Source organism: Rhinolophus sinicus, linkage group LG01 (assembly GCF_036562045.2).
Source record: "Rhinolophus sinicus isolate RSC01 linkage group LG01, ASM3656204v1, whole genome shotgun sequence".
NCBI classification, from domain to species: Eukaryota; Metazoa; Chordata; class Mammalia; order Chiroptera; family Rhinolophidae; genus Rhinolophus; species Rhinolophus sinicus.
The window spans coordinates 68,085,439-68,108,888 of NC_133751.1; the positions used below are offsets into that span (position 1 = coordinate 68,085,439).

Here is a 23,450-nt window from a genome sequence, read left to right on the forward strand (position 1 = left end):
ACCTTTCAGAGTCTTCCTGTGTTTGTTGTGTGATGTCTGGGATTTTTTCAGTTATAAGCGGCAAGCCTACTGAGAAATGAGCTATTCTAGCTTGGACAGAACCAAAGTCCATCAATTAAGCTTTAATGAACAAATCAAAGGGACTGCTTGAGAAATACTTAAGGACCAGATCAGCTCAGTATTTTGAAGAATATATACTCCTCTATTATGGAAAATACTGAAGAGGGGGTTCCCCAGGGAAGCCCTGCTCTGGGGTTCTGGGATGTATCCTGAATATGGAATGAGGAAGAGTTATTCTTTATCATCTCCTAGAGAGAAGTTTCAAACTGTGAGACATAAGAAAATCCTATAAAAATAAACACTGTCTTATGAAGAATTTAGGGAGAGACAGCGAGCTGGGATAAATCAGACTGTCCTAATAAGGCTAACCTGAGAGCAACCAGAGTAATCAATCCTATCTATGCCACAGGTCAGAAAACATCTAGGGCACCCCAACATGAGCTTCATTAATTCCCCTCAGGGAAGGAAGGCCAAAACGTCTTCATAGGGACAGTTGAAGTTCTCATATAGCAATAGTTACACCTCTGCAGCCACTAATAAGAGTTTTCAAATATGCAGCCTTGGGCAACTGTATGGAGCAGCCTTGACTCGGACAAGGAAAATAAGAAGAAGCTATGGGCAAGGACTAGAGCAGCACAGAATGGGAAGTCATGGTTTGGGAGATCCCCTACTTAGGTTTTAGTATGGAATACATTCAGGATCCCTCCTTCCCCACCTTAGCCCATGTCCTTTGGCTGGGAATGGCTTGTTGGGAAAGATGGAAATGGGAAGAGTTAGTTAATGAGTTCTTAGAGATGGTATGATTATCCACATCCAGACTGGACCCGACTTTTTGGCAAGAGATTTTGAGAGTTTTGAAGCGGGGAATCCTGATATACATGAATAAAAATGGGGAACAGTGGTCTGTATGATATTTGCCCTTTAAATCCCAAATTAGAATTATAAATGTAATTATAGTTCTATGAATTCTTAAAGTCTGCTTCTGACAGCATTCTCTCTTTAATATTCCCTTCCAATCCTGAGATACACTAATTTTTCACACTTGGATTTATATAAGATCAGACAATTAAGTTTGCAAACTCATCCTAGAAAAAGTGCTACATACCTTATTGCTGAATATCATTAAGTTCATCTTCGAAGTAGATATATATTCCTTGTCCCAAACCTGGAATCAGCCATTTAGCTCGGAAGCTCTGGTTCCTCAAATGCAGAATGGCTTTGGAAACCATAATCTGGCTCCTGGGAAACTCATGCTACTGGAATATTTTTGTTTTTAGGCTCTTTCAATGGGTTGAGCTAGACAATATGTATATTCTATTAAATCATGACTTTGTATTGATAGTTCAAATTCAAATTTAACATTGCAGGGTTTCTTTTCTTTTTTTTAATTTTCAGGTGTACAAAACAATGTAATAATTAGATATTTACACCCCTCACAAAGTGATAAACCCCCTTCCCCAATCTACTACCTGTCTGATATTGTATACAGCTGTTACAAGTCCATTGACTCTATTCCCTATGCTGTACTCCACATCCTGTGACTATATATATATATAGTGATTCCCTGAAAATAAGACCTAGCTGGACAATCAGCTCTAATGTGTCTTTTGGAGCAAAAATTAATATAAGACCTGGTATTATATTATATTATATTATTATTATATTATATAAGACCTGGTTTTATAGTAAAATAAGACCGGGTCTTATATTAATTTTTGCTCCAAAAGATGCATTAGAGCTGATTATCAGACTAGGTCTTATTTTCGGGGATACACGGTGTATATATATACATATATATGTATATATATATATATATATATATATATATATATATATATATAAAAAATTAGTTTTAAAAAGTTACAGTTGACATAACATTACAGGGTTTCACTTAATTGTTTGAATTTACATGGTTCTCTGTTTTTTCTTAGGCTGAAAATCTTGGTTTTTAACAACTTCAATGTAATTACTTGTTTGTTGTACTTGTGTTTAAAAATAATAATATTGCTATTTCAAAATAACAATACAATTGAATGAATAGAATATTTTTTTTTTTTACTTTTTGCCATTTCCCTTTTATTTTATCCAAATCATTTTTATAGAAGTTAATGCTTCTGCATGTGAATTTTTTTTTAATTTGTTTTTTAATTAGTTTCAGGTGCACAAGACAAAGCAAAACTTAGACGTTTATCATTTATATCCCTCACACTGTGTGAACCCCCCTAGAATATATTTTTTATCCTAAAATATATCCCATCAAGGAACTAAAAGGGCTAAGTTTTAAACTCAGTTAAAATTATTATTTTCTCTGTGTCTTTATGAGATCTGCCAATTAAGTTCGCCAACTCATCCTAGAAAAGGTGCTACATACCTCATTGCTGAATATCACTATGGTTACCTTCAAAGTACTCCCCTTGGAAAGCTATGTACCTATGCCAGCACCTAGTCCACCCTTCAAAGCAATTTTGGAACTCTTTTTCTGGAATGGCCCTCAGAGCTGTCATCCTATTACCCTTGATGTCCTGAATGTCATCAAAATGTCTTCCTTTCAATATTTCCTTTATCTTTGGGTAAAGAAAGAAGTCACTGGGGGCCAGATCAGTTGAGTAGGGAGGGTGTTCCAATACAGTTATTTGTTTACTGGCTAAAAACTCCCTCACAGACAGTGCCGTGTGAGCTGGTGCAGTGTCGTGATGCAAGAGCCGTGAATTGTTGGTGAAAAGTTCAGGTCGTCTAACTTTTTCCCACAGCCTTTTCAGCACTTCCAAATAGTAAACTTGGTTAATTGTTTGTCCAGCTCATACAAATTCATAATGAATAATCCCTCTGATATCAAAAAAGGTTAGTAACATCGTTGCAACAAGTTTGCGAACTTAATTGTCAGATCTCGTAGATCTGGATAATTTGATCTAATCCCTCATTTTCCAGGTGAAGAAACTGAAGGGTGAAATGAATTTCCCAAGGCTATTCAACAAGTCAGTCCTATCTCAAACCTAAGCCTCCCCCACTTTGATTTACCAAATACTCCTAGACCAAGAAACAATGAAGCTTTCTGTTTCCTATTTGTGAATATTTTTAGTGGGTTGTCACAGAGCGAGACTTTGACATCTCCTAACAACTTCTGAAGGATTTGCTGTTGACCTGGCAATGGGAAACATGCCAAGAAATAAACATTTATTTATCTATGAATAATTTAGGAGTCAGGCGTTCTGTCAGCAAATGGTAGACAAGTAGAACAGACAAAAAGCACATGGGAAACCTCCAGTCAGAAAGAATATTTTCTGAGAATCACAGAAACTCATCCTCCTCAAAGCAATCTCCATGGGGAGGGACTTCAGAGTCCACTGGGCATCTGAAAGACAGGTGTTGAGCTCATCACAGCAGGTCTGGGCCCAAAGGCAACTCCCACAAGCAGAAAAGGAGGAGGACCCGGTCCTATATCTATCACTGTGGCAGAAATAACAATTTGCTTTTGTGTTGGAAGTGAGCGGCTCCCTTGAGAGGCTGAAACAGAACCGTGCCACACAAAGGGAAGTTAGCTCCCATAACAGATAACCAGTGGGTCCGTTGTACTGGGTTTGCTGTTTTGGGTTTTTTTATTTGTTGTTTGGTAGGCTTTATAATTGTTTGAAGCAGTCGGCGGTGGTGAAAGACTTCTCCATGGGCAGGTCATTCTCATCCTTGGGGCATGCCTCTCTTAGTAGGTCAAAAGGGTATATAACTTTTTCTGAGTTATAAGAGAAATCAGATTAGAAAAGACATGTATTCATTCATCAACCACATGGAAGGCACAGTGTTCCTCACTCTGGGAGATAGAAAGATGAATTCAACAGGAACTCTCATGGTCTCAGGAGAGAGTCAGGCTGCACACACCATTAGCCTTATCACCAGGCAGTAGGTAAAAGGTGATGGTATGAGATAAGGATGAAAGACAAAGGAGAGTTTATTCCTAACATGGACAACCAAGGAGAATCCACATTTTTAGAGGAAATGACATTTTAGTTGGGCTTTGAACATTTAGAAAATGAATAGAACATTCAGGCAGAGACAAGGCCCAGGCAAAGAGGTGAAAGCAGCCATGTACTCGTGTGTCTGGAAAGGTGAGTACTTCAAGAGGCTAGTTCCACAGGAAAAAGAAGGAAACTGAATTAATAAATTTCTAGAATCTGGCTGATGACCAGAGAATTTGGGGCGATTTAGTCGTTTTTTGCTTCCTTTTGCTTTAAATACACGCTTAAGTTCCTATTGGGCTGTTCTCCCCTAGGAGCCTGGGATAGGAGTGGGGATTGGGGATTAGGGGGAATCAAAGGACCACAACCACTTAAAACTATTTGAATTCACCTCTAAAAATATTTCAAGACCTTTATGTTCTATTGGGCTTGCTTTTTTTTTTTTCCTTCTGAAGGCAGAAACTGTGTCAGCATTGAAATATTATCACCCATGTCTGTCTCTTTAAAAGTCACTATTTTGATTTTCATTTTCTGCCTGCCTGTCATGGGACCCTGTTGCTAAGAGCCCAGGGCCCATCAGCTTTTTTCCGGATTCTCTTCCTGTAGCTCCTCACAGAAGCATTTAAAGGGCCAGCTTCACAGGCTTGCTGAGGTAAGAGGAGTGAGACTACATCCAAAATATCCATGAGATATGACTGAGGGCAGACGTGGCGGCCCCACCTGGCATTTGAGTGTGGGGGTTGGTGGCAGCAGGAGAGGAGTATCTGAGCAGAGCTCGGTGCCACCTGCTTCTCCATTTCTCAGACCAGTTCCTGACTCCTCTACTCCCCGCTCCTCAATCAGCACCAGTGAAAAGGGAAGAGGGTGCAGCTCCATAACAGAGCCTTAGATGTGTCCACACTGTAAGTTCCTCTTCTTCCTCCTCCTCTGTGCTTTACACAGATTCATGGTATAGTTCCCACACTGTGAGGGGGCATCTCTCTGACTTGAGCGTTTCCATTGGGTAAATTTGGAGACCAGACTCTAAGCCTATCTGCACAGATGAACCCATGGAGGACCGAGCAGTGAGTGGGAAAGAAGTCCAAAGGCACTCTGCATATTCAGGGACCTCCTGGGTGGAAATGCCAGGTCTTCTCAGTAACAGAACGGGGATCGTCTACTGCAATAGCTGGACTCAGGGACCAGATACTAAGACACAGTGATGGAAATATTCTGTTTCTGCTAACTGGCAAAAGAACAGATCTGGAAAATGACATGCACAATTTTCTAGAATAGGTCACCAGTGGAAAGTTAACCATATTAAAACACCTCCTAAAAGATGTGAAGGCCACAGAGAAGTAGAGGTGATAGAGTTGCTGTGGTTCCAAGAAGTTAAATTTCCTGTGTGATCCTGTTAGTTGTAGGCAGAATCATCTTCAGGGTTTCTAGAAGTTGATCCCCCAGGACTTGTGGAAACACAGCCTGGATTACAGTGTGGATATCTCACACGAGGTGTTATTTAAAACTGAACAAACTAGCCTTTGGAAAAGTTAAAAATAAAAGGCGTAATATATAAATATCAATGTTATATGTTTATGAATAAATATATGTTTTCTTATATATGTGTATATAAATACAAATGTAGCAAGTGTATAAAACATTCAAGAAATTATAAATATCTAGCTCACCTCTAGCAAACAACCTAGCTACTTCCAGAAGTGGTGTAAGCTTAATTGAATCAAGAAGGAATACACAAGGGGCCAGCCCGGTGTCTCAGGCGGTTAGAGCTCCATGCTCCTAACTCCGAAGGCTGCCGTTCGATTCCCACATGGGCCAGTGGGCTCTCAACCACAAGGTTGCCAGTTCAATTCCTCGAGTCCCGCAAGGGATGGTGGGCTCTGCCCCCTGCAACTAAGATTGAACACGGCACCTTGAGCTGAGCTTCCTCCCGGATGGCTCAGTTGTTGGTTGGAGCACGGGCTCTCAACCACAAGGTTGCCGGTTCGACTCCTGCAAGGGATGGTGGGCTCTGCCCCCTGCAACTAGCAACGGCAACGGCAACTGGACCTGGAGCTGAGCTGCGCCCTCCACAACTAAGATTGAAAGGACAACAACTTGACTTGGAGAAAAGTCCTGGAAGTGCACACTGTTCCCCAATAAAGTCCTGTTCCCCTTCCCCAATAAAATCTCTAAAAAAAAAAAGAAGGAATACACAAGAGATTTCCATTACATCAGTGGGATTTTCTTTATTAAGCTGCATGGTGAGCATATGCGTGATCATTACAGTATTGTATATATGCCTGAAATGAAACATTTTTAGAACATTTTAATATGGTTCTTTAAAAAAAATTTCTGAAATATAGTTCCCATACATGAAATTCACCCATATAAAGTGTACAAGTCAAGGGTTTTTAATATATTCACAGAGTTGTCCAACCATTACTACAATCTAATTTTAAAACCTATTCCTCACCCCAAAAGAAACTCCATACCCACTAGCAGTCAATCACCATCCCTTCCTCCCACTCCCTACCCTACTTTCTGTTTCTATAGATTTACCTATTCTGGACAATTCATACAGAAGGAGTCATACAATATATGTTCTTTTATGTCTGGCTTCTTTCACATAGCATGCTTTTAAGGTTCATCCATGTCGTAGCATGTATCAGTACGTCCCTCCTTGTGGCTGAATAATATTCCACTTTATGGATAGACCATATTTTGCTTATTCATTTATCAGTTGATAGACATTTGGGTTGTTTTCACTTTTCTGTTATTACGAATCATGATATTATAAACACTCATACAGGTTTTTGTGTGGACATAATTTTAAATTTCTTTTGGCTATCTACCTAGGAGTAAAATTTCTGGGCCCAATGGTAATTCCACATTTAAATTTTTGAGGAACCACCAGATTGCTTTCCAAAATGTCTACACTATGTTATATTCTCACCAGCGATATATGAGTTTTTCAATTTCTCCACATCCTCACCAATACTTGTTATTGTCTTTTCAATTTTAGTCATCCCAGTAAGTGTGAGGTGATATCTCTTTGTGGTTTTGATTTTCATTTCCTTAACAGCTAATGACATTGAGCACCTTTTCATGTGACATTGGCCATTTGTATATCCTTTATGGAGAAATAGCTATTCAAATCCTTTGCTCATCTTAATTGGGCTTTTTATCTTTCGTTTATTGAGTTGTAAGATATTTTTATATATTCAGGATACAAATCCCTTTTCAAATTTATTATATAATTTGCACATTTTTCCCTGTTCTGTGAGTTGTCTTTTCATTTTATCAGTGATGTCCTTTGAAGCACAAAAGGTTTTAATTTTAATGAAGCCAAATTCATCCATTTTTCTCTCGTAGCTCATGCTTTTAGTGCCATGTCTAAGAAACCATTACCTAACCCAAGATCACAGGAATTTACACCTGTTTCCTTCTAAGAGTTTTGTAGGTTTAGCTCTTATATTTGGGTCTATGATCTGTTTTGAGTTCACTTTTGTGTCTAGTGTGAGGTAAGACTCCAAGTTCTTTCTTTTGCATGTGGACTCAGTTGTCTCAGTACCACTTGTTGAAAATATTATTCTTTCTCAGCATAATCATTCCTTTTAATGAAAGAAGCTTTCTCTTTTTTTCTGAAATTTTTTATAAGGACATATTCTTACTAGACTAAAGCCCACCTTACTGACCCCATTTTAACTTGATCATCTGCAAAAACAATATTTTCAAATACAGTCATATCCACAGGTACTAGAGGTTAGGACTTCCACATCTTTTATGGGGGGATGTAATTGAAGCCATAAGAGTAAGTATGTGTGTCTTATAGAAATGATGCTCTATTGTATCCTAAAGGGATGTGCTATTGGAGACATAAGCTAAGACCAATACTGTGTGAATGGGGGTGGAGTCTCCACTACAGGAAGTAGATACTACACCAATCAGTCATCCTTAAAGGTAACAGATGGGAACAGAAAATGGGGAAGACAGGCCTGAGATGGGGTTCAGAAGTAAACTTCTTCTTCCCTCTGAACCTTAACTGGGCCTAATCTCTGGAGAATTAAGGCATGTTTGAGGTACTTCTGGGTGGTAGAGGAAACCTGGCCTCTTCCTGAAGAGGGAATAATGGGCTCTGAACAGAAAGTCAGTCCTATGGAGGCTCCAGGAGGACAGCCTTGGAACTGAGGGCTCTAAGAACAGCCATAGCTCATACGCAGTTGTAAGTTATTCTCTGTGTGGAAGTCCCTCTGCAATCCCCAGCCATCAACAAGGTCTTGTTAAGCTCAAAGCCTGGTCTTATATTAGAGAAAAAGTCAGTGTTCATGCTTGGACAACAGTGCTGAAGAGAGGCAGACAAACAGGGGTGGATACTCTGCTTGTGAATGTGTCAAAGGACCAAAGATTTCAGGTGACACTATACACTCACAATGGTTACATCACCTGCAGTAGCCCAGGCTGACACAGGACCCCTTGTGAGAAGCCCCCCATATAGAATACTCTGAGTATAGAAGAGCTATGGATGTGACCTCATTTGTACCAACCTCCTGCTGAGCTATTCAGGTTACTTAAAAGCATTGCTACCGATAGTTCAAATGACTGAAAGTGTTAATCATTTTGGAAACTGCTGATATATATATATATATATATATATATATATATATATATATATATATATTTAAAATCATATACTGAAAGACAAATTCATTAAAGATGGGGCAGCTGGACCAGGCCTACAGGACCCTGTTCTGGGAAGTGATGCTGGATACCTGCAGCCTGATCTCACTGGGGCTTGCAGGTCCCAAACCAGAGTTTATCTAACAGCCAAAGCACAGGTAAGAGATAAAAAAGAGAGGCCTTTGCTGAAGCACCTGTCCAGGTGACAAGTAAAACCTAAGACCAGTCAGCTTTTTCATAGGGCGCCTTGCTCCAGGGAAGACTGACTCAGAGAGCCAGAAGGTCCTCCCCATTGGGGCAAGTCAGGGATCAGGAAGTGTTGTTGGAAATGCAGGAAGGGCACTTGAGGCCAGTTACAGTCTCCCACAAGGAAACCTTCCTTAGAAAGATGAGCGTTGAACACAATGAGGGAGGGACATATGGCAGTCTTTGCTCAAGGGTTTTACAGAAGCAAGACTCTGCGGGAGATGAATGTGATACACTGGGATCAAGTAGAGACACCTTGCACGAACTCCACGAACCAAGACGACCCTCTGCAAATGCAAAGAATGCAGGAAAGTGTTTAACAAGAATTGCCTCCTTGTTCGATATCAGCGGATTCACACTGGAGTGAAGTCTTACGAATGCCAGGAGTGTGGGAAAGCCTTCATTGAAAAGACAGACTTTGTTTGGCACATGAGGATTCACACTGGGGAGAAGCCCAGTAAGTGTGTGGAGTGTGGGAAGGTCTTCAATCATAGGTCACACCTCATGTGCCACCAGTGGATTCACACTGGTAAGAAGCCCTATGAGTGTAGTGAATGTGGAAAGACCTTCACCTACCACTCTGTGTTTTTCCGACAGTATGACCCACACTGCATGAAAGCCCTATGAGTGTAAAGAATGTGGGAAAGGTTTTTACTACAGCTATTCCCTCTCTAGACACACAAGAAGTCACACTAGAGAGAAGCCCCATGAGTGCAGTGAATGTGGAAAGACCTTTGCCTATCACTCTGCTTTTCTCCAGTGTAATAAGATACACACTAGAGAAGAAAACCTTTGAGAGCAAATAATGTGGGAAAGCCTTGTGTGATAGCTTTTTTATTCCCTTGACACTTGAAGAGTCGTGCTGGAGAGAAGCATTCTGAATGCTGTGAAGGTAGGAAGGCCTTCAGCAGCTGCTCACCCCCCACCAGCATCGTCAATGCTAGAGAGAAGCTCTATGAATGTCAGATAAATGGGAAGGCCTTTTGCATGTGAACCTACCTCAGTCAACATCAGAGCACTTATGCTGGGAAAAGACATTTTGAGTATAACTACTAGGAAAAATCATTTGGCCACGAGAAATATCTTGTTTGGTATCTGAGAAATCATCCAGGAGAGAGACCTCTTGGCTATTATCACTTAGAAGAAACTTCAGCCACAGCTCTTTCCATAGGTTATATCACTGAGCCATATCAGGAATGTTGTTAAAAGAACAAGGAGGAGGGTGCTAGAGAAGAGAAAAGAAAAAGCAATGCATCCACAGCTTCTTTCACACTTCTCTGAAAGCCAAGACTATGAAACTTTGAATATGTTTCTCTATTTGGGGTCATTTAAAAGGTAAAAGGGATTTTTCTGTTTTTGTCATACACACATGTGTATATATTTACTTCTGTACAATGACAGGAGAGTTGGACAGTTGAGGGCAGCTCTATAAAGATTTGTTGAAAGCACTCTTTGTTCCAAAACATTATCTCTAATTTTGAGGAGCATAAGTCTTTGTGAGAAATATACAGGCTTACGTCATGAAATACTGAAACTTGTAAAAAATTAGATTATTAACAATACTGCCACATAAAATTCTTCTAGATTTAAGGAGATAAGGACCCACATATGGATGGGTACATTTGACTGCATCATTTAAGACTACTTAAGGTTTTAATTTTTAAAAATCTCTTCATGAGGTTTTGAACACCCAGCACTCATTTTTTTCTTGACTTTGATATACTTCATTTTCTCAGAGACATGGGAATGATTGTGTAGCTGTGTGGCTTTCCCAGGTGATCCCTAATTCTTTTCTCCATGGTTTCTCAGCTTCTTTAGTCCTCTGTAAAGGGGCTTCTCCAAAATATGTCAGCAGTCATCTAGAGCAGGGGTGTCCAAACTTTTTTCAACGTGTTTTACCAAGGGCCATATGCAGTAAAATACACAAACAGCCGGGCCACTCACTCAAGGTGAAGTACGTATTGCCTCACCTGGTTTATTTAAGTAAACTAAATATATTTTTGGAATTTGCTGCGGGCCAATTAAAAATGGATTGCGGGCCACAGTTGGCCCGCGGGCCGCAGTTTGGACACCCCTGATCTAGAGGGTAAATACAGCTAACTTAAACGAGTGAAAAACTCAGGGAAAATTTTAAAATTTTAATGAACACAATATATTAAAAAGTAAAACATGTTTTACATTTGACATGTTAATTCAGTTTCTAGAAATCTATCTTAGAAAAAAATTCTCACAGATGTGCAGAGATATGTGTATAAAAATTAGTCAATCTGCTTTTATATATGAAACACTGAAAACAAACTAAATGTCCAATAAGGAAATAAATTATGGTACATCTCTTCTGTGAAATACTACAAAACAATAAGTTTTCTCTGTATGTACTGATGTTAAAACATCTCCAAGATACAATGTAGGGAGAAGAGCAAGTTGCAGGAAATAAATCTAGGTCTGGAAGGATGAACAGAAAACACTGTTAACAGTGGCTCTCTATGGGGAATGGGATGAACCCGGGTTGTAGGGACTTTCAGTTTTTACTTTATATACTTCAGTATTGTTTGCACTTTTTAAAATAAAGAGCATGTATTATTTTTGCAATGAATGTTTCAAGTATTTTAATTTAAAAAATGGCACCTTGGAATAAAAGTGACTCCTATTATTTCCTTTAAAGCGTGAATTTTACAGGATTTTTAAAGTGCTGGCATCATTATGCCTTAAAAAAAAAAAAATCTGAGATCAAGAGTTCAGAGCTATTTGGCCAAACTTAATACATAGTAAGTTTAAAAATGAGTCAACATGTATGTAGAATAATACGTGTGAAAATAAGAGATCAGCATAGGCACTCTTCAGGGAACGTTTGTTTACTTTAAAATCTTTGTAATTTATAAATGCCTTTTTGCAAGTGGTTAGGTTTTAGGTATCAGGTTTTTATCTCCTTGAAGTTGATCACAGGACAGTGCTTTGATTTCTGTTAATGTCAATGTATTGTGTGTACACACATTTGCTGGGCACAGCTGATTTCTAAAGTTTGCTGCTGAATGAACGTGGTTTGGTTATACTGGATTACTTTCAGACTTCATAATTTATTTTAGTGTCCTGAATGAAGAGAATCGTAGCTGCTTTTCTTCGACATAATATTCATGCCAAGCAATCAGACCTATTTTCCAGTAAGGAAAACAAGGTGGCTATCCACTGATTACACCTTAGGATTTGCCCCTGTTCTCCCTAACAATACATGTGAATATTTGTTAACATCATTTCATTGGGAATCAGATACCATTAGAAATATTTTTCCTATTTAGAAATAAACATGGAGTAGGATTTCACACAAGCAAACCTGTAGTTTGTGCAATAGAGTTGCCCCACAAGAGATTGACTTTATGAGTTTTGTTCTCCTTTAGCAAGAGAAGTTGACAGCTGTGTTGTGATATAAGTTATTCTGCCCATTTGGGGTCAGTTCCTGAAAGTGGACTGTGAAAGAGAAGTAAGAAGACCTTACTAGCTTAGGAGAATGCCTTTGTTCGGGATGCTATAACAAAATACTATAAACTAGATGGTTTATAAATAATAGAAATTTACTTCTCACAGTTCTGGAGGCTAGGAAGTTCAAGATCAAGGCACTGGCAGATTCAGTATCTGGTGAGAGCCCCCTTCCTGGTTCATAGAAGACCATCTTCTCACTGTGTCCCCATGTGGTGGAAGGGACAAGGGAGCCCTCTGGGGTCTCTTCTATAAGGGTATTAATCCCATTCATTAGGGCTCCATCCTATGACCTAATCACCTCCCAAAGACCTCACCTCCAAATACCATCACACTGGGGATAAGGGTTCAACATATGAATTTTGGAGAGACACAAACAGTCTATAGCAGGGGAGAAAAATATCTACTTGAGATCTCTTTTCTGTGAGTCATTGAGTAGTTTCCCTGGTCATATAAGCATAGGCTAAGCAGGCTTTGGAGTAACTGCACAAGTGTTCTTCGACGTTTCAATTTCAGGGGCGTGAAAACACTCAGAAGAAGATGCTGAGCTTCATGATCGTGAGGCACGTAGAACGAGAAAGCAGTCAAGTGGCCAATTCGAAAAAATAGGGGGAAATATCCATATTTAAATTCCAAGTTGTGGAACAATTCATTCAGACTACATATATGACTCGATGTAAATTAAGCATTACCCTGTGAGAGATGAATAGAGGACTACAGGTATTTCCTATGCTTTTAAAACTCTGCCTCCACTCTGAGATGGAAGGTGGACAGTAATAGGCACAGTGCTTTTGCATCTGGGGGTGGTAGTGGCAGTGATGGGGTGGTTAATGTGACCAACTGCTCCCTGGGAGGTTATGATTGTCACTCAAGGAAGTCGTAATTTAAGACACCTCAGGTGGGGACTCACTGTGATTATGAAATGATCTGAACTCATCGAAGTGTCCTTGGAATGGACAAATGGTCATGGAATTTTTCAAGACAAAATTCAACTGCAGTACATATAGCAGTGAAAAAGTAACTGCACTGGGTGGTATAACCAGACTAAGTTTCATTTCCCTCCATATTTGGCATTAGAAGAGGACTAACCCACTTTAAAGTAAGTGCCCAATGTTCTTAAACAATTCAATTTAAGGGTCATGGGAACTCCCAGAAGATGCTGAGCTTCATGATAATGAGGCATGTAGGAAAGGTGAACCATCAAATGGCTAATTGGAAAATGTCCACATTTAAATTCCAAGTTTATGGTACAGTTCATTCCAGTTCCAGCTGAAAAGGTGTTTTCTTAAGGGTAATCAAATCTAGGCCTTTTGGAGATGTAATTCTTTATTTATTACATTTGGCTTATTAAACTGTTTTCAGTGAAAGACTTTGAATGTATCGCTCTCCTTTAATTTCCATTGATGCAATTAAGACAGCTGTCAGCTTATTATCATTCCTTTATAGGTCATTTTTCTCTGTAGTTTTTTTAAGACCTCTTTATCTTTGATATTCTATAATTTTAATATGGTGTGTCTAGGTGTGGCTTGCTAATTTATCAGGATTTCTGAATCTAAGGATTGCTATATTTCATCAATTCTGGGAATTTTTCATTCATTGTAACTTTGGATATGCATCTCCCCCATTTTCTATCTCTATTATTACTTTCTGTAATTCCAATTAGATGTATATTGTACCTTGTAACTTTATCGTCCCTTTCTTTTAACTTACCTCCATATTTTCATTCTCTGTTCCTCCCTGCTTTCAGAGTAATTATTTCATATCTATCTTCGGGTTTATTAATTCTCTTTTCATCTGTGTCACTGAAATTTTTAAATGTCAGTGATTATAGTTTTAATTTATACAAGTTCTAATTGGTTCTTTTTAAAATATTCTTGGTAATTTCTTATACCTTCAATGCTTCTTTTATTTTGTTTTCGATGCCATATTTCTATAGTATCTGAAGTTTTTAAAGTTCTGATTCTGCTTCTTGATGTTCCCTTTGATTTCTTCCCATGACATCTTATTTCCTCATTTATTTTGTGATTTTTTAATTATGAGCTAATGTTAATTGAAATTATATCTGTAGGAACTCTTTGAGGCCTGAAATCAAAGTGCATGCCTTAAGAGAAATTTTATGTGCGCTCCTATCAAGCACCTGGAGGCACTACCCAACTCAGACTATTTTGAATTCTCAACTTGGGATTTTTTAGCTCATATTAATAATGGGAATTCTAGCCTTCAATCCAATGGGAGTGACTCATGGTTATGAATTTCTTAAGAGAACTTTATCCTTCCTAGCATCCCAAGGCTAAGACAGGCAGTTTTATTTACTGGGCTTCCTTGAGGAGCACTTTTTTTCTTTTCCTAGTTTCTCTTTTCACCAAGGATGTCCCCTTTTGGGAGCACTAGCTTTAAGCAAGAGTCTTTGATACTATTTCCCACCTTGTTCACACCTTGAGATTTGTCTCCTTTCTCCCAAATGTAGTGTTCTCTGATTTGTGCTTTCCTGTCATTTTTAGCTTCTAGGGATTTTCCTTTCTTGCCAATACAACTATGCATTCTTTTAAATATATAACTTTTCCAATTTTACATTCTTTTTAGGTGCATTGTACCAGAAGGATATTTTTTTAATATCCAGTATTCCATATTGCCAGAAATAGAACTTCTATTTTTCATTTAGTTAGCTATATCAGGTTTCCCCAGCTTTTTGAATTTACCAAACAGTAAAAATTTTAACAATAAAATTTTAACAATAAAGAATTGACAAGACGTAGGCTTGCCAACTTCTTATTGTGTAAAACAACATTTAAAAACAAGCAAACAAACAAAAATCTTACTACCTCCTATTAACACTGTCATTCCATAGTAGAAAGTTGGAAAGATAGATTATGACAGAAGCAGCCTTTAACTTAAATTTATTTTGCATTTTTCTGAGATCGGTGACAACTTTGTCATACACCATGATTGGTCCATGGACTAGCATTTGGGAACCACTGAGTTATGTCACATGCCATGAAGACTAGTCTATCTGAAAGTGTACTCACTGTAAAATCTACTAACGAGAAATCCCAACTACCAACATCAAGTCAACTGACAACTGGGCTAATGCCACTGAGTTATTTGCTTGCAATTGGGCAAATAACTCCCAATTTATAAAAGAAAGAAAGCATGGATGCCAAGTTGAAATCTTGAGTCCCACCTCCATTTGGGAAGATCACTTAGCCTCAGTCTCTTCATCTTTGACAACAAGATATTACTCATATGGATATTTAGAGGACTTATTATTAACTTCTCTATTATTCTCCTCAAAGGAATTCTCCCCAAAGGAGTAAGCCTCAAACTCCAAACAATAGGACTTTCTTTTTAATATGGATCTAGAACAGGCAATATGTCCCATTGGTTCCTTTTATTCCTATCATGAAGGAAGAAGTTAGGGCCAACTAAGGCTTCCAGGAGAATAACATTTGCTGACAAGAGAGAGAACCCTGCCAAAATTTAAGCTCCACAGAAGCTGGGACTTTGTTCATGGCTGTATCCCCAGTACCTATAACAGTTTTTGGCATGTGGTAAATGTTCAATCAATGAATGAGGAATAGAAAAACAAATCAGAGCTCTACAACAAAATGAGCAACAGTAAAACTACTACCAAAATTACCCAACAGGAGCAGAAATCCTGTGTTCCACTTTATAGTCTTGCTGTCATCAATCCTCTTTCCTCCTGTCACCCCCCTTTCCATCCCCGCCCCCCCACCATCATGCAGTGCTTCTCCAACAAGTTCTGCACAGTCCCAGAGGCAGAACCTGGCTTTGGGAGAAAACAGGCAGAATTAAATTCAATATGTTGAGCCACCTTTTCAAAGTCCTTGCAATCTGTGCGCAAGTCTGTCATGCAATAGCTGCTCTGAAGGCCTGCACGAGTATCTATCAACTCTGTAGAGGATGGTCAGCTAAAAGCTATGAATAGCAATACGAGTTAATATTCACTGAGCATTTTTGTTATGTCTGGCTCTATGCTAATGGCCTTTTTTGGATTATCTCATTTAATTCTCAGAACAACCCACCCAGTTAAGACTCCATTTTATAGATGCTTAGAAAGGTGAAATAGCTTGTTTGGGGCCACGTAGTTAATATTCTGTCTGCAAAATCCATGCTCTTATAGCACTGTGTGATACAGATTTTACACCACTTCAAAGTCTTTGGCATGGATTATATGTAAGCATATCCACATTGTGATACGACTTTTCTTAAGTATATCTATTACCTTTGATTTTCTTATACTTGGATATAAGTTGAAAAGATAAATACAGAAAAAGAAAGCCGAGTCTAAAAGTGAAAATAGAGTTTGAAGTGACAAGAGTGGAGGGAAAAAATACAAATGCACTTCTTACTCACATTGTCTTTTTTCTCCTTAAAAAAATAGCTCTGTCCTGGCCCTTTCTTTTCTTTTCCACAACACCCGCCCTCTGACTTATTTTCATTTCTTACCTCCACTATTACTGCAAAGGCTTCCTCTATGACCTCCCCATCTCTGCTTTTGCCCCTTCCTAGCCCGTCATCCTTCAAGAAAGAAAGAAAGCGTGGGATATGTTTTGAATGGGAGAGAAACTTAAATACTGATCTGATCATGTTCACCCTCCCACCTAAAACCCTTTTCAATGGCTTCCCTTTTCCCTTAGAAGAAGGCGAAGGTCCCTAATGGGGCCACCCCGGGCCTGTTCTCCAGCCCCTCCCCAGCCCTCCGGCCACACTGCGTGCGTCTCCTTACTTCCACTTAGGCCCTGGACTCCTACACATCCGGTCCTCTCACCGGTCGGCGCTTCCCTCACTTCTCCATCTAAGGGAGTCTGACTCATCTTTCAGACTGCTTGCCATTCTGTCACTCTGCAGGGCACACACCTGCCTATTGCTCGTCAAGAGATGTGGTTAAGTGCATGAGTAAAGGAATGGATCCGTGGTGGCCCACGTACCAGATCTGTTGGCATCTAGTTTTCACTTTGAATCCCCCTGAATGATGAGGCTGGACTTATTTCACCTCTTGCTTCTGCCACAATTGGCTCAGGATCCAGATCACACTGGGCCTGCAGGTGGGTCTCCTGGCTAGGTTTGTATGCCGTCAGGGGCTGGGAGTGTTCTCGGAAACTCATCTTAGAGCCAGCTTTTCCAGCCCTCAGATACTTTTGTAGCCACTTAATATCTGGTAATGCTAGATCTGGTAACATTTCGGTTTCAATTCATTAGAGTGGTTTCTATTGTATGAGGCTGAATTCACCAGTATGAGGCTCAAAGTGTGAATTGTAAGCCTCTGGGGCACTAGGCATAGACGTATTCAGTCTACCGGGAGGTCTTGTTCCAGGTTCAGGCTGTTTCTCATCTGTGAGAATTAGTGCCCAGGCAGCACGCTTACGACTCCGTACCACACAGCAAACTCATATCCAGCCTGCAGGGACACCAGACCAAAGGATCATTCCCAGGAATGTGCACCCAGAGCCCAGTCCTTAAATTGCGGCCTCTCAGTGCCTTTCTGGCCATCCCTCCCTGTTGACTGACTTTGTGCTTCCTCTTGTCTGTCCCTTGAGTCAGTTTATGGACTCCTTATTGCCCTACTTCTTAGGTCATGAAACAAAGGTTTGAGTTACTTCCATCAATCACTTCAAAGGTAAATACATACCCTTCTTACATGCCACATAGCACTCTATATACTATACTTCAAGGCAGAGTTTGTCACATTGTACTATACTTACCCGTTTTCTTTTCCATAACTCCCATTAGACTATATCTGCATAGAAGTGAGGTCAGAGTGAGCCTGTTTTGTGGAATATTGAGTCCTAGAGCTTAACCCTATGCTTGGCCTATAGTAAGTACTCAACAAATAGTTCTCAAACTTGTTAATAAATCCATAAACATCTGACATAAATGTGGTGTTTCTTGCCAAATCCCAGGGTCTCTCCCCAGTTCCTCTGACTAAATCCTCAGCCAATCAGCAAAACTGCTACAGGCAGAGAATTGCCAAAAGTCCATTGTTTGGATAAGTAGACTATTCTGGAATTGATCAGTCATATAAAAATTGCATAATTTCACACTTCCTCTGGGGAATGTCAAAATTCTACAAAGGTAAGTTATTGTGTAACCTCCGCAATGCCCTTTCTTTCCCCACGTTATGATTTTCTGTGGTTTGGAATTCTACATATCAGTAGCTTAGGGGGCAGAGGACAGAGATGAGGGGAAGGGAAACTGGTAGGCAGGAAGGCTGGTGTAGTGACTGGGGCCAGACTGTGAGGCCTCTTGGCCGCAGGTGCTTTCCTCTGTTTTCTCAGAGCTGTAAGAGATGTCAAGAGGCCAACTTGCCTGGCTGTGATCTAGCAAGACAATGAATTGCTCTCAGACATGGAGCTTCATCACACGCTTGGTTGTTTTGCAGGGTGTAGTTGTTCTTATATGGCCTCCAGGTGACCACTTTCAGTTAATTGGCAGCTCGTTACATTAACCAGTCAAGTCAAAGAGCCAAACACACTGGACTTGTCTGGTTTATGATTTATCTGAAAAAGAATCAGAAATGGGGCCATAAATTATTTTCAGTGACCACAGATTTAGAGCCCAACGGTAAATTTTGAGAAACTAAAATTGTGGGCAAAACTCAGGTCCTGGTCTCTGATCAGCTATTCAAGCTTCATAGTGAAGAAAGTTGAGGGGAGACGGGGTGACAGATCCAGCCTGACCAGATTTGCTCAGGGGATTGCAGACCTTGGGGCCAAATGTGGGCTCTGTTTGTCCCTGCCTCTCAGTGGAGCAGGGTGAGGGCAAGCTCTCTACCAAAACATTTAGACTTCATTCCCAGAAAATCAGGCAGGAGTGAGGCCTGCAGAAGGGAGGAAGGACCTTGCTGGATCAAAGAAGGGGAGGCAGGAACCCAGACCAAAAGCTTATTCTGGGCCTTTTCCTTGTGGTTCTACTGAGAGAGGAAAATCACCCTGAGTGAGGAAAATCACCCTGAGTGAGGTCCCGCCACTACTCTCATCCCAGCAGCATATTTCTGCCCCCAGTTAGGTGCTGTCCCTCCCGTATCAGAGGAAGACAGCAAAGCATAGCCCTTTGCTCAACACCAGCCTGTCTACCTGAGCCCCTGAGCTTGATCTTTGCTGTAAGGAGGTCCACACTCAACAGTAACGGCCAATGCTTCCTAAATCCTGACCACCCCCTTTACACAAAGGGTCTCACTTATCCTCCCAGCAGCTCATGGAGCACATGCTGCTATTATCTGTGTTACAAATGAGGGAACTGTGGCCCGGAGATGTGAAGTCATTCACCCATGGTCCACATCCACTGCAGAGCAGTAGGGCTGGGATGTGAACCCAGGAGTCCCAACTCCAGATCCACATGCTCAGCCACTACACTGCACGGCTTCTCAGGCAGAAATGAGGCTTGATCACAAAAGCAACACAGGTTCATGATGAGAAATTTGGAAAAAATATAGAAAAGGCACAAAAAGGAAAATAAAAATCACTCACAATCCCACCACTGCTACCTTTTGGGGCAGGATATAAAGGGAAAACTGAAATTCCCTTCTTATTCCCAACTTTAGCTCTAAAAAGGCATCCAGTGTCTTTACAAACATTTTCCTTTAACATTTATACAAATATGTGTAGGCATTTAAAAAATATGTATACACATATATACACACACACACATTTTTTAAATAATAATGACAGTTTGCACATTGCACAATAAGATTATTTTTGTACGTTGCTTTTTCACTTAACATCGATTCAAACCTTTTTGAATGATTGCATAGTTATCCGCTGTCTGCCAAACCATAATTTATACAAAAGTGCTATACTAAATATTTGTCCATATATCTTTATGTACCCTAGCTAGTAGTTCTGTAAGATACATTCCAGCAACTCACAGAGCATATTCATTTTTCATTTTGCCAATTATCAAATTACCCAGTGGATTTTTAACTCTTCATGATGACAAAAAGGAGGTTGTTGATAATAAATCTACATTATGTAATGAAAATCACACATAGCTTATTTAAGCATAATTGTATACAACACTGAATAAGTGATATAAAAGGGGTTTCTCGTGTACATTTCAAACTCTTCCTCCCTAAGAAACTGGAGAAATACCTTCACTTGTTGTGGGTAAGAAAATGTGTCTCTTTCTGGCCCCTCTGGAATCTTCCTCTCTGCTGGCACTGCTCGTGACCCACGTGAGTCCATGCTGGGGTGTATCTTTCTTGTATATGTGACTTTATTTACTATTTCCTGAAAATGTACATTCTCTACACCTTTGCTAGTTCAACATGTACTTCAAATACCAAATCTTTACTAATAACTCTCCTCAAATGCCTGCTCCCTCCAATACCTCAGCAAAATGCTTTCTGCTCATTTCTCTTTGCCAGGCCTGCCCCTCTTGCTCCAGAGCTGGTGAATCTGAGGGCTGGCTCTGTGTACACTGGTCAGCGAGAGGAGGGCAACGTCGCTGGGTTTTTTTGTTTTGTTCTTTTTTTTTCCCAAAAGAGTAACTTGCAGACTGAGCTGGGCCTGGTCAAACTCTTCAGCTTCCCTCCCGACTGACCCCACCCCACCATCGTTCCTCTTAGCCAGCTCCCACTCGCTGCCTTGCCGGCCAAGTGGCCATCTTTTCAGGGACCCTCTGTTGTGAGCCAAGCCCAGGACGCGATCTCTTGAGATAGACACAAACCCCTTTTCTTGACCTGAGTTTCCTTGGATTACTTATCCTCCCTGTCTGCGAGGCAGTGCAGCCAAATGCAGAGCATGAGGGCTGTGGAATCACACTTGGGGGTTTGAATCCTGACTCTTAACCCTGCTGGCTGTGTGATTTTAGGCAAACCTCTCTGCACCTCAATTTCCTCAATTATAAAACGGGGTTAATGAAAAAAATTAACTCACAGGACTGTTGAAAGCACCTGGTATGAAGTGTCTGGCACACACAGACATAATAATGTGTAGCTATTCTCGATATCATTCCACAGCCAAATTTCTCACATGAGGTGTTACTGGTAATGTCATGTAAAATTGTAGGATTGTTTCAAATTCGAGAGTTGTATCAAGTTTCTTTCCTATCTGAGTCCTGGAAGAGGCTCCGAATCTTCATTAGCCTTGGAGCAGCCCCCCTCTGCGGGTGGCATGTGATGCAGTGGGACATGGGCACACAGGTAGTGTGACTCATACAGCCCTTTCAGAGAGGGTCACATCCCCAAGGAGGAGACAGTCAGGAGCCGCAATCTGTAAATACTTACTCAAGTATGAGAGCTTGCTGTGCCAGCCTCCTCCATTGAGAACTGGCATCGGGAAGTGGCCCCGCGGAGGCCAGGCAGCTGGCCAGTTGGCGGGCAGGCATATCTGCAGGGAGGACGTTCCAGGCACGTTGTTCCTCTCACTACTGTCCCCACATGAGGAGGTCAAAAAATGTGTGGGATCTTTTTGGTTATCGCAGTGTTTGTGAGGTGAGGGGCTCTACTAACATTGAGTGGGAGGGGCCACAGGTACCATATACGCTGCATCGCTTGGGACAACCCCACCCAGTGAGGAATCGTCCTTCCAAGAATGCCAATAACTCTCCTTGTGAGAATCATCGGTAGGGTTCAGACCACCACAAGTCGTTGATATTTGTTATTTGTTTCCCATGCTGGTGAACGGGGCTGGAGCACGGGGTGAGCTGTCAAGACTCCCTTTGCCCCTTTAGCTTGGAGTCTGGGTTATAATTACAGATACCCCACTCCAGGCCTCCTTCCATGGCACCACAGCAGTGTACACTCGGCTGCCAGTACAGAGGGGGCAGAATGCAAATGCATATTGTCTGATCTATAAAGATTTGACTTCAAACCCCTACGTAGTACCCTTGCTGGTGATCTGCCATTTGGCTTCTTGCCTACAGGCTTATGGCCAAAGAAAAGTTAACTCAAGGACAAACTCACTCCACTGAACCTTGGGCCTCACAAGGGCAATATAACCCACTAGCTCCATGGCACAACAATGACACCAATTGCCCCCAAGTCTACTGCCATCCCCAGGGCTTGGGGTGTGCCAGATATGGACAGCCCCTAAGTCTTATCAGAAGAACAAGAAGATAATACTTAATGTCAGTACTTCCTGAGTGCCAGGCTCTGTGCTAAGCACTTTATATACATTATCTCACTTAATCTCAAGTGACATAAAATAAAGCTCACATTAGAAGAAGGCAGTGACATTCATGCTAATCCAGTCCCTCAGCCTTTATGGGTGAGTCACTCTTGTACTGAAGCTGCCCTCTGGGTGTATGGCACTCCCAGAATCCCTCAGGTGTCTCAGCCGCTCAGGGAGGCAGAGTGACTAAATGCCTGAGTTGGGAGCCCACCCTGGGAGGATTTATCTCTCACATGGCTTCTGCTATTAACAGAGATAAATCCAGGTACTGTCATTACAGTAATGGCCTCAGTGACTAAGAGGAGTTAAAAAGAAAGTCAGCAAATGTCAAATATCTTGAAAAATCTATTCACCATGAAGTCACCTTGTCATGTGTTCTAAGGAAACAATAGCATTCATTTCCACTCCAGACACCATTCTCTGTGGTAAATAATATCATGAGGTGACTCCATCCCGTAAGTCCCCAGAAAATGCTTCTAATTATTGTCAGAGGCACATCAATTACCAATAGAGCCTCCAGGCATCCCTCAACGGAGCTCTGATTAGAAACATGTTTTACTTCCATTTCTCCTGTCAAACCCCTCAGCCCTCTACATATTTAATTGCTCTGTCTTGGCCGTGGGCCTGCTTTGCTCACCCTCCTCCCTGAACTGCACCTCTCACGGCTAAGTCCGCATCTTTATCTGGTGTCAGCCTTCCACCTCACTCTCTTTGAGAAGCAACTCAGCACCTGCCAAGGGCTCATTCTGTCCCTTCAAAAAATACTGGGGCTCTGGTAACCAGATAGCTCATAAACCTGCTTCAATTAAAAACAGACAACAAAAACAACAACAACAAATAAACTATGCTGGGCTGGGGACTGTGACAAGCTCACGGTGTACATCTCATTGAACCCTCTAGAGAGACCCCTGTGAGGGAGATACAATTATTATCA

At 40.8% G+C, this 23,450-nt stretch overlaps 2 protein-coding genes across 3 annotated transcripts in view; one reads left to right on the forward strand and one right to left on the reverse strand.

Moving 5' to 3' along the window:
- The window catches only part of TIGIT (T cell immunoreceptor with Ig and ITIM domains), a 94,523-nt gene that overhangs the window by 30,835 nt on the left and 40,238 nt on the right, over positions 1-23,450 (reverse strand). The window lies entirely within an intron of this gene.
- ZNF80 (zinc finger protein 80) lies at positions 8,995-9,708 on the forward strand. Its single transcript, XM_019734819.2, is given in 3 exon segments — positions 8,995-9,169; positions 9,172-9,508; positions 9,510-9,708. Coding segments are annotated over 3 exon segments (711 nt in total).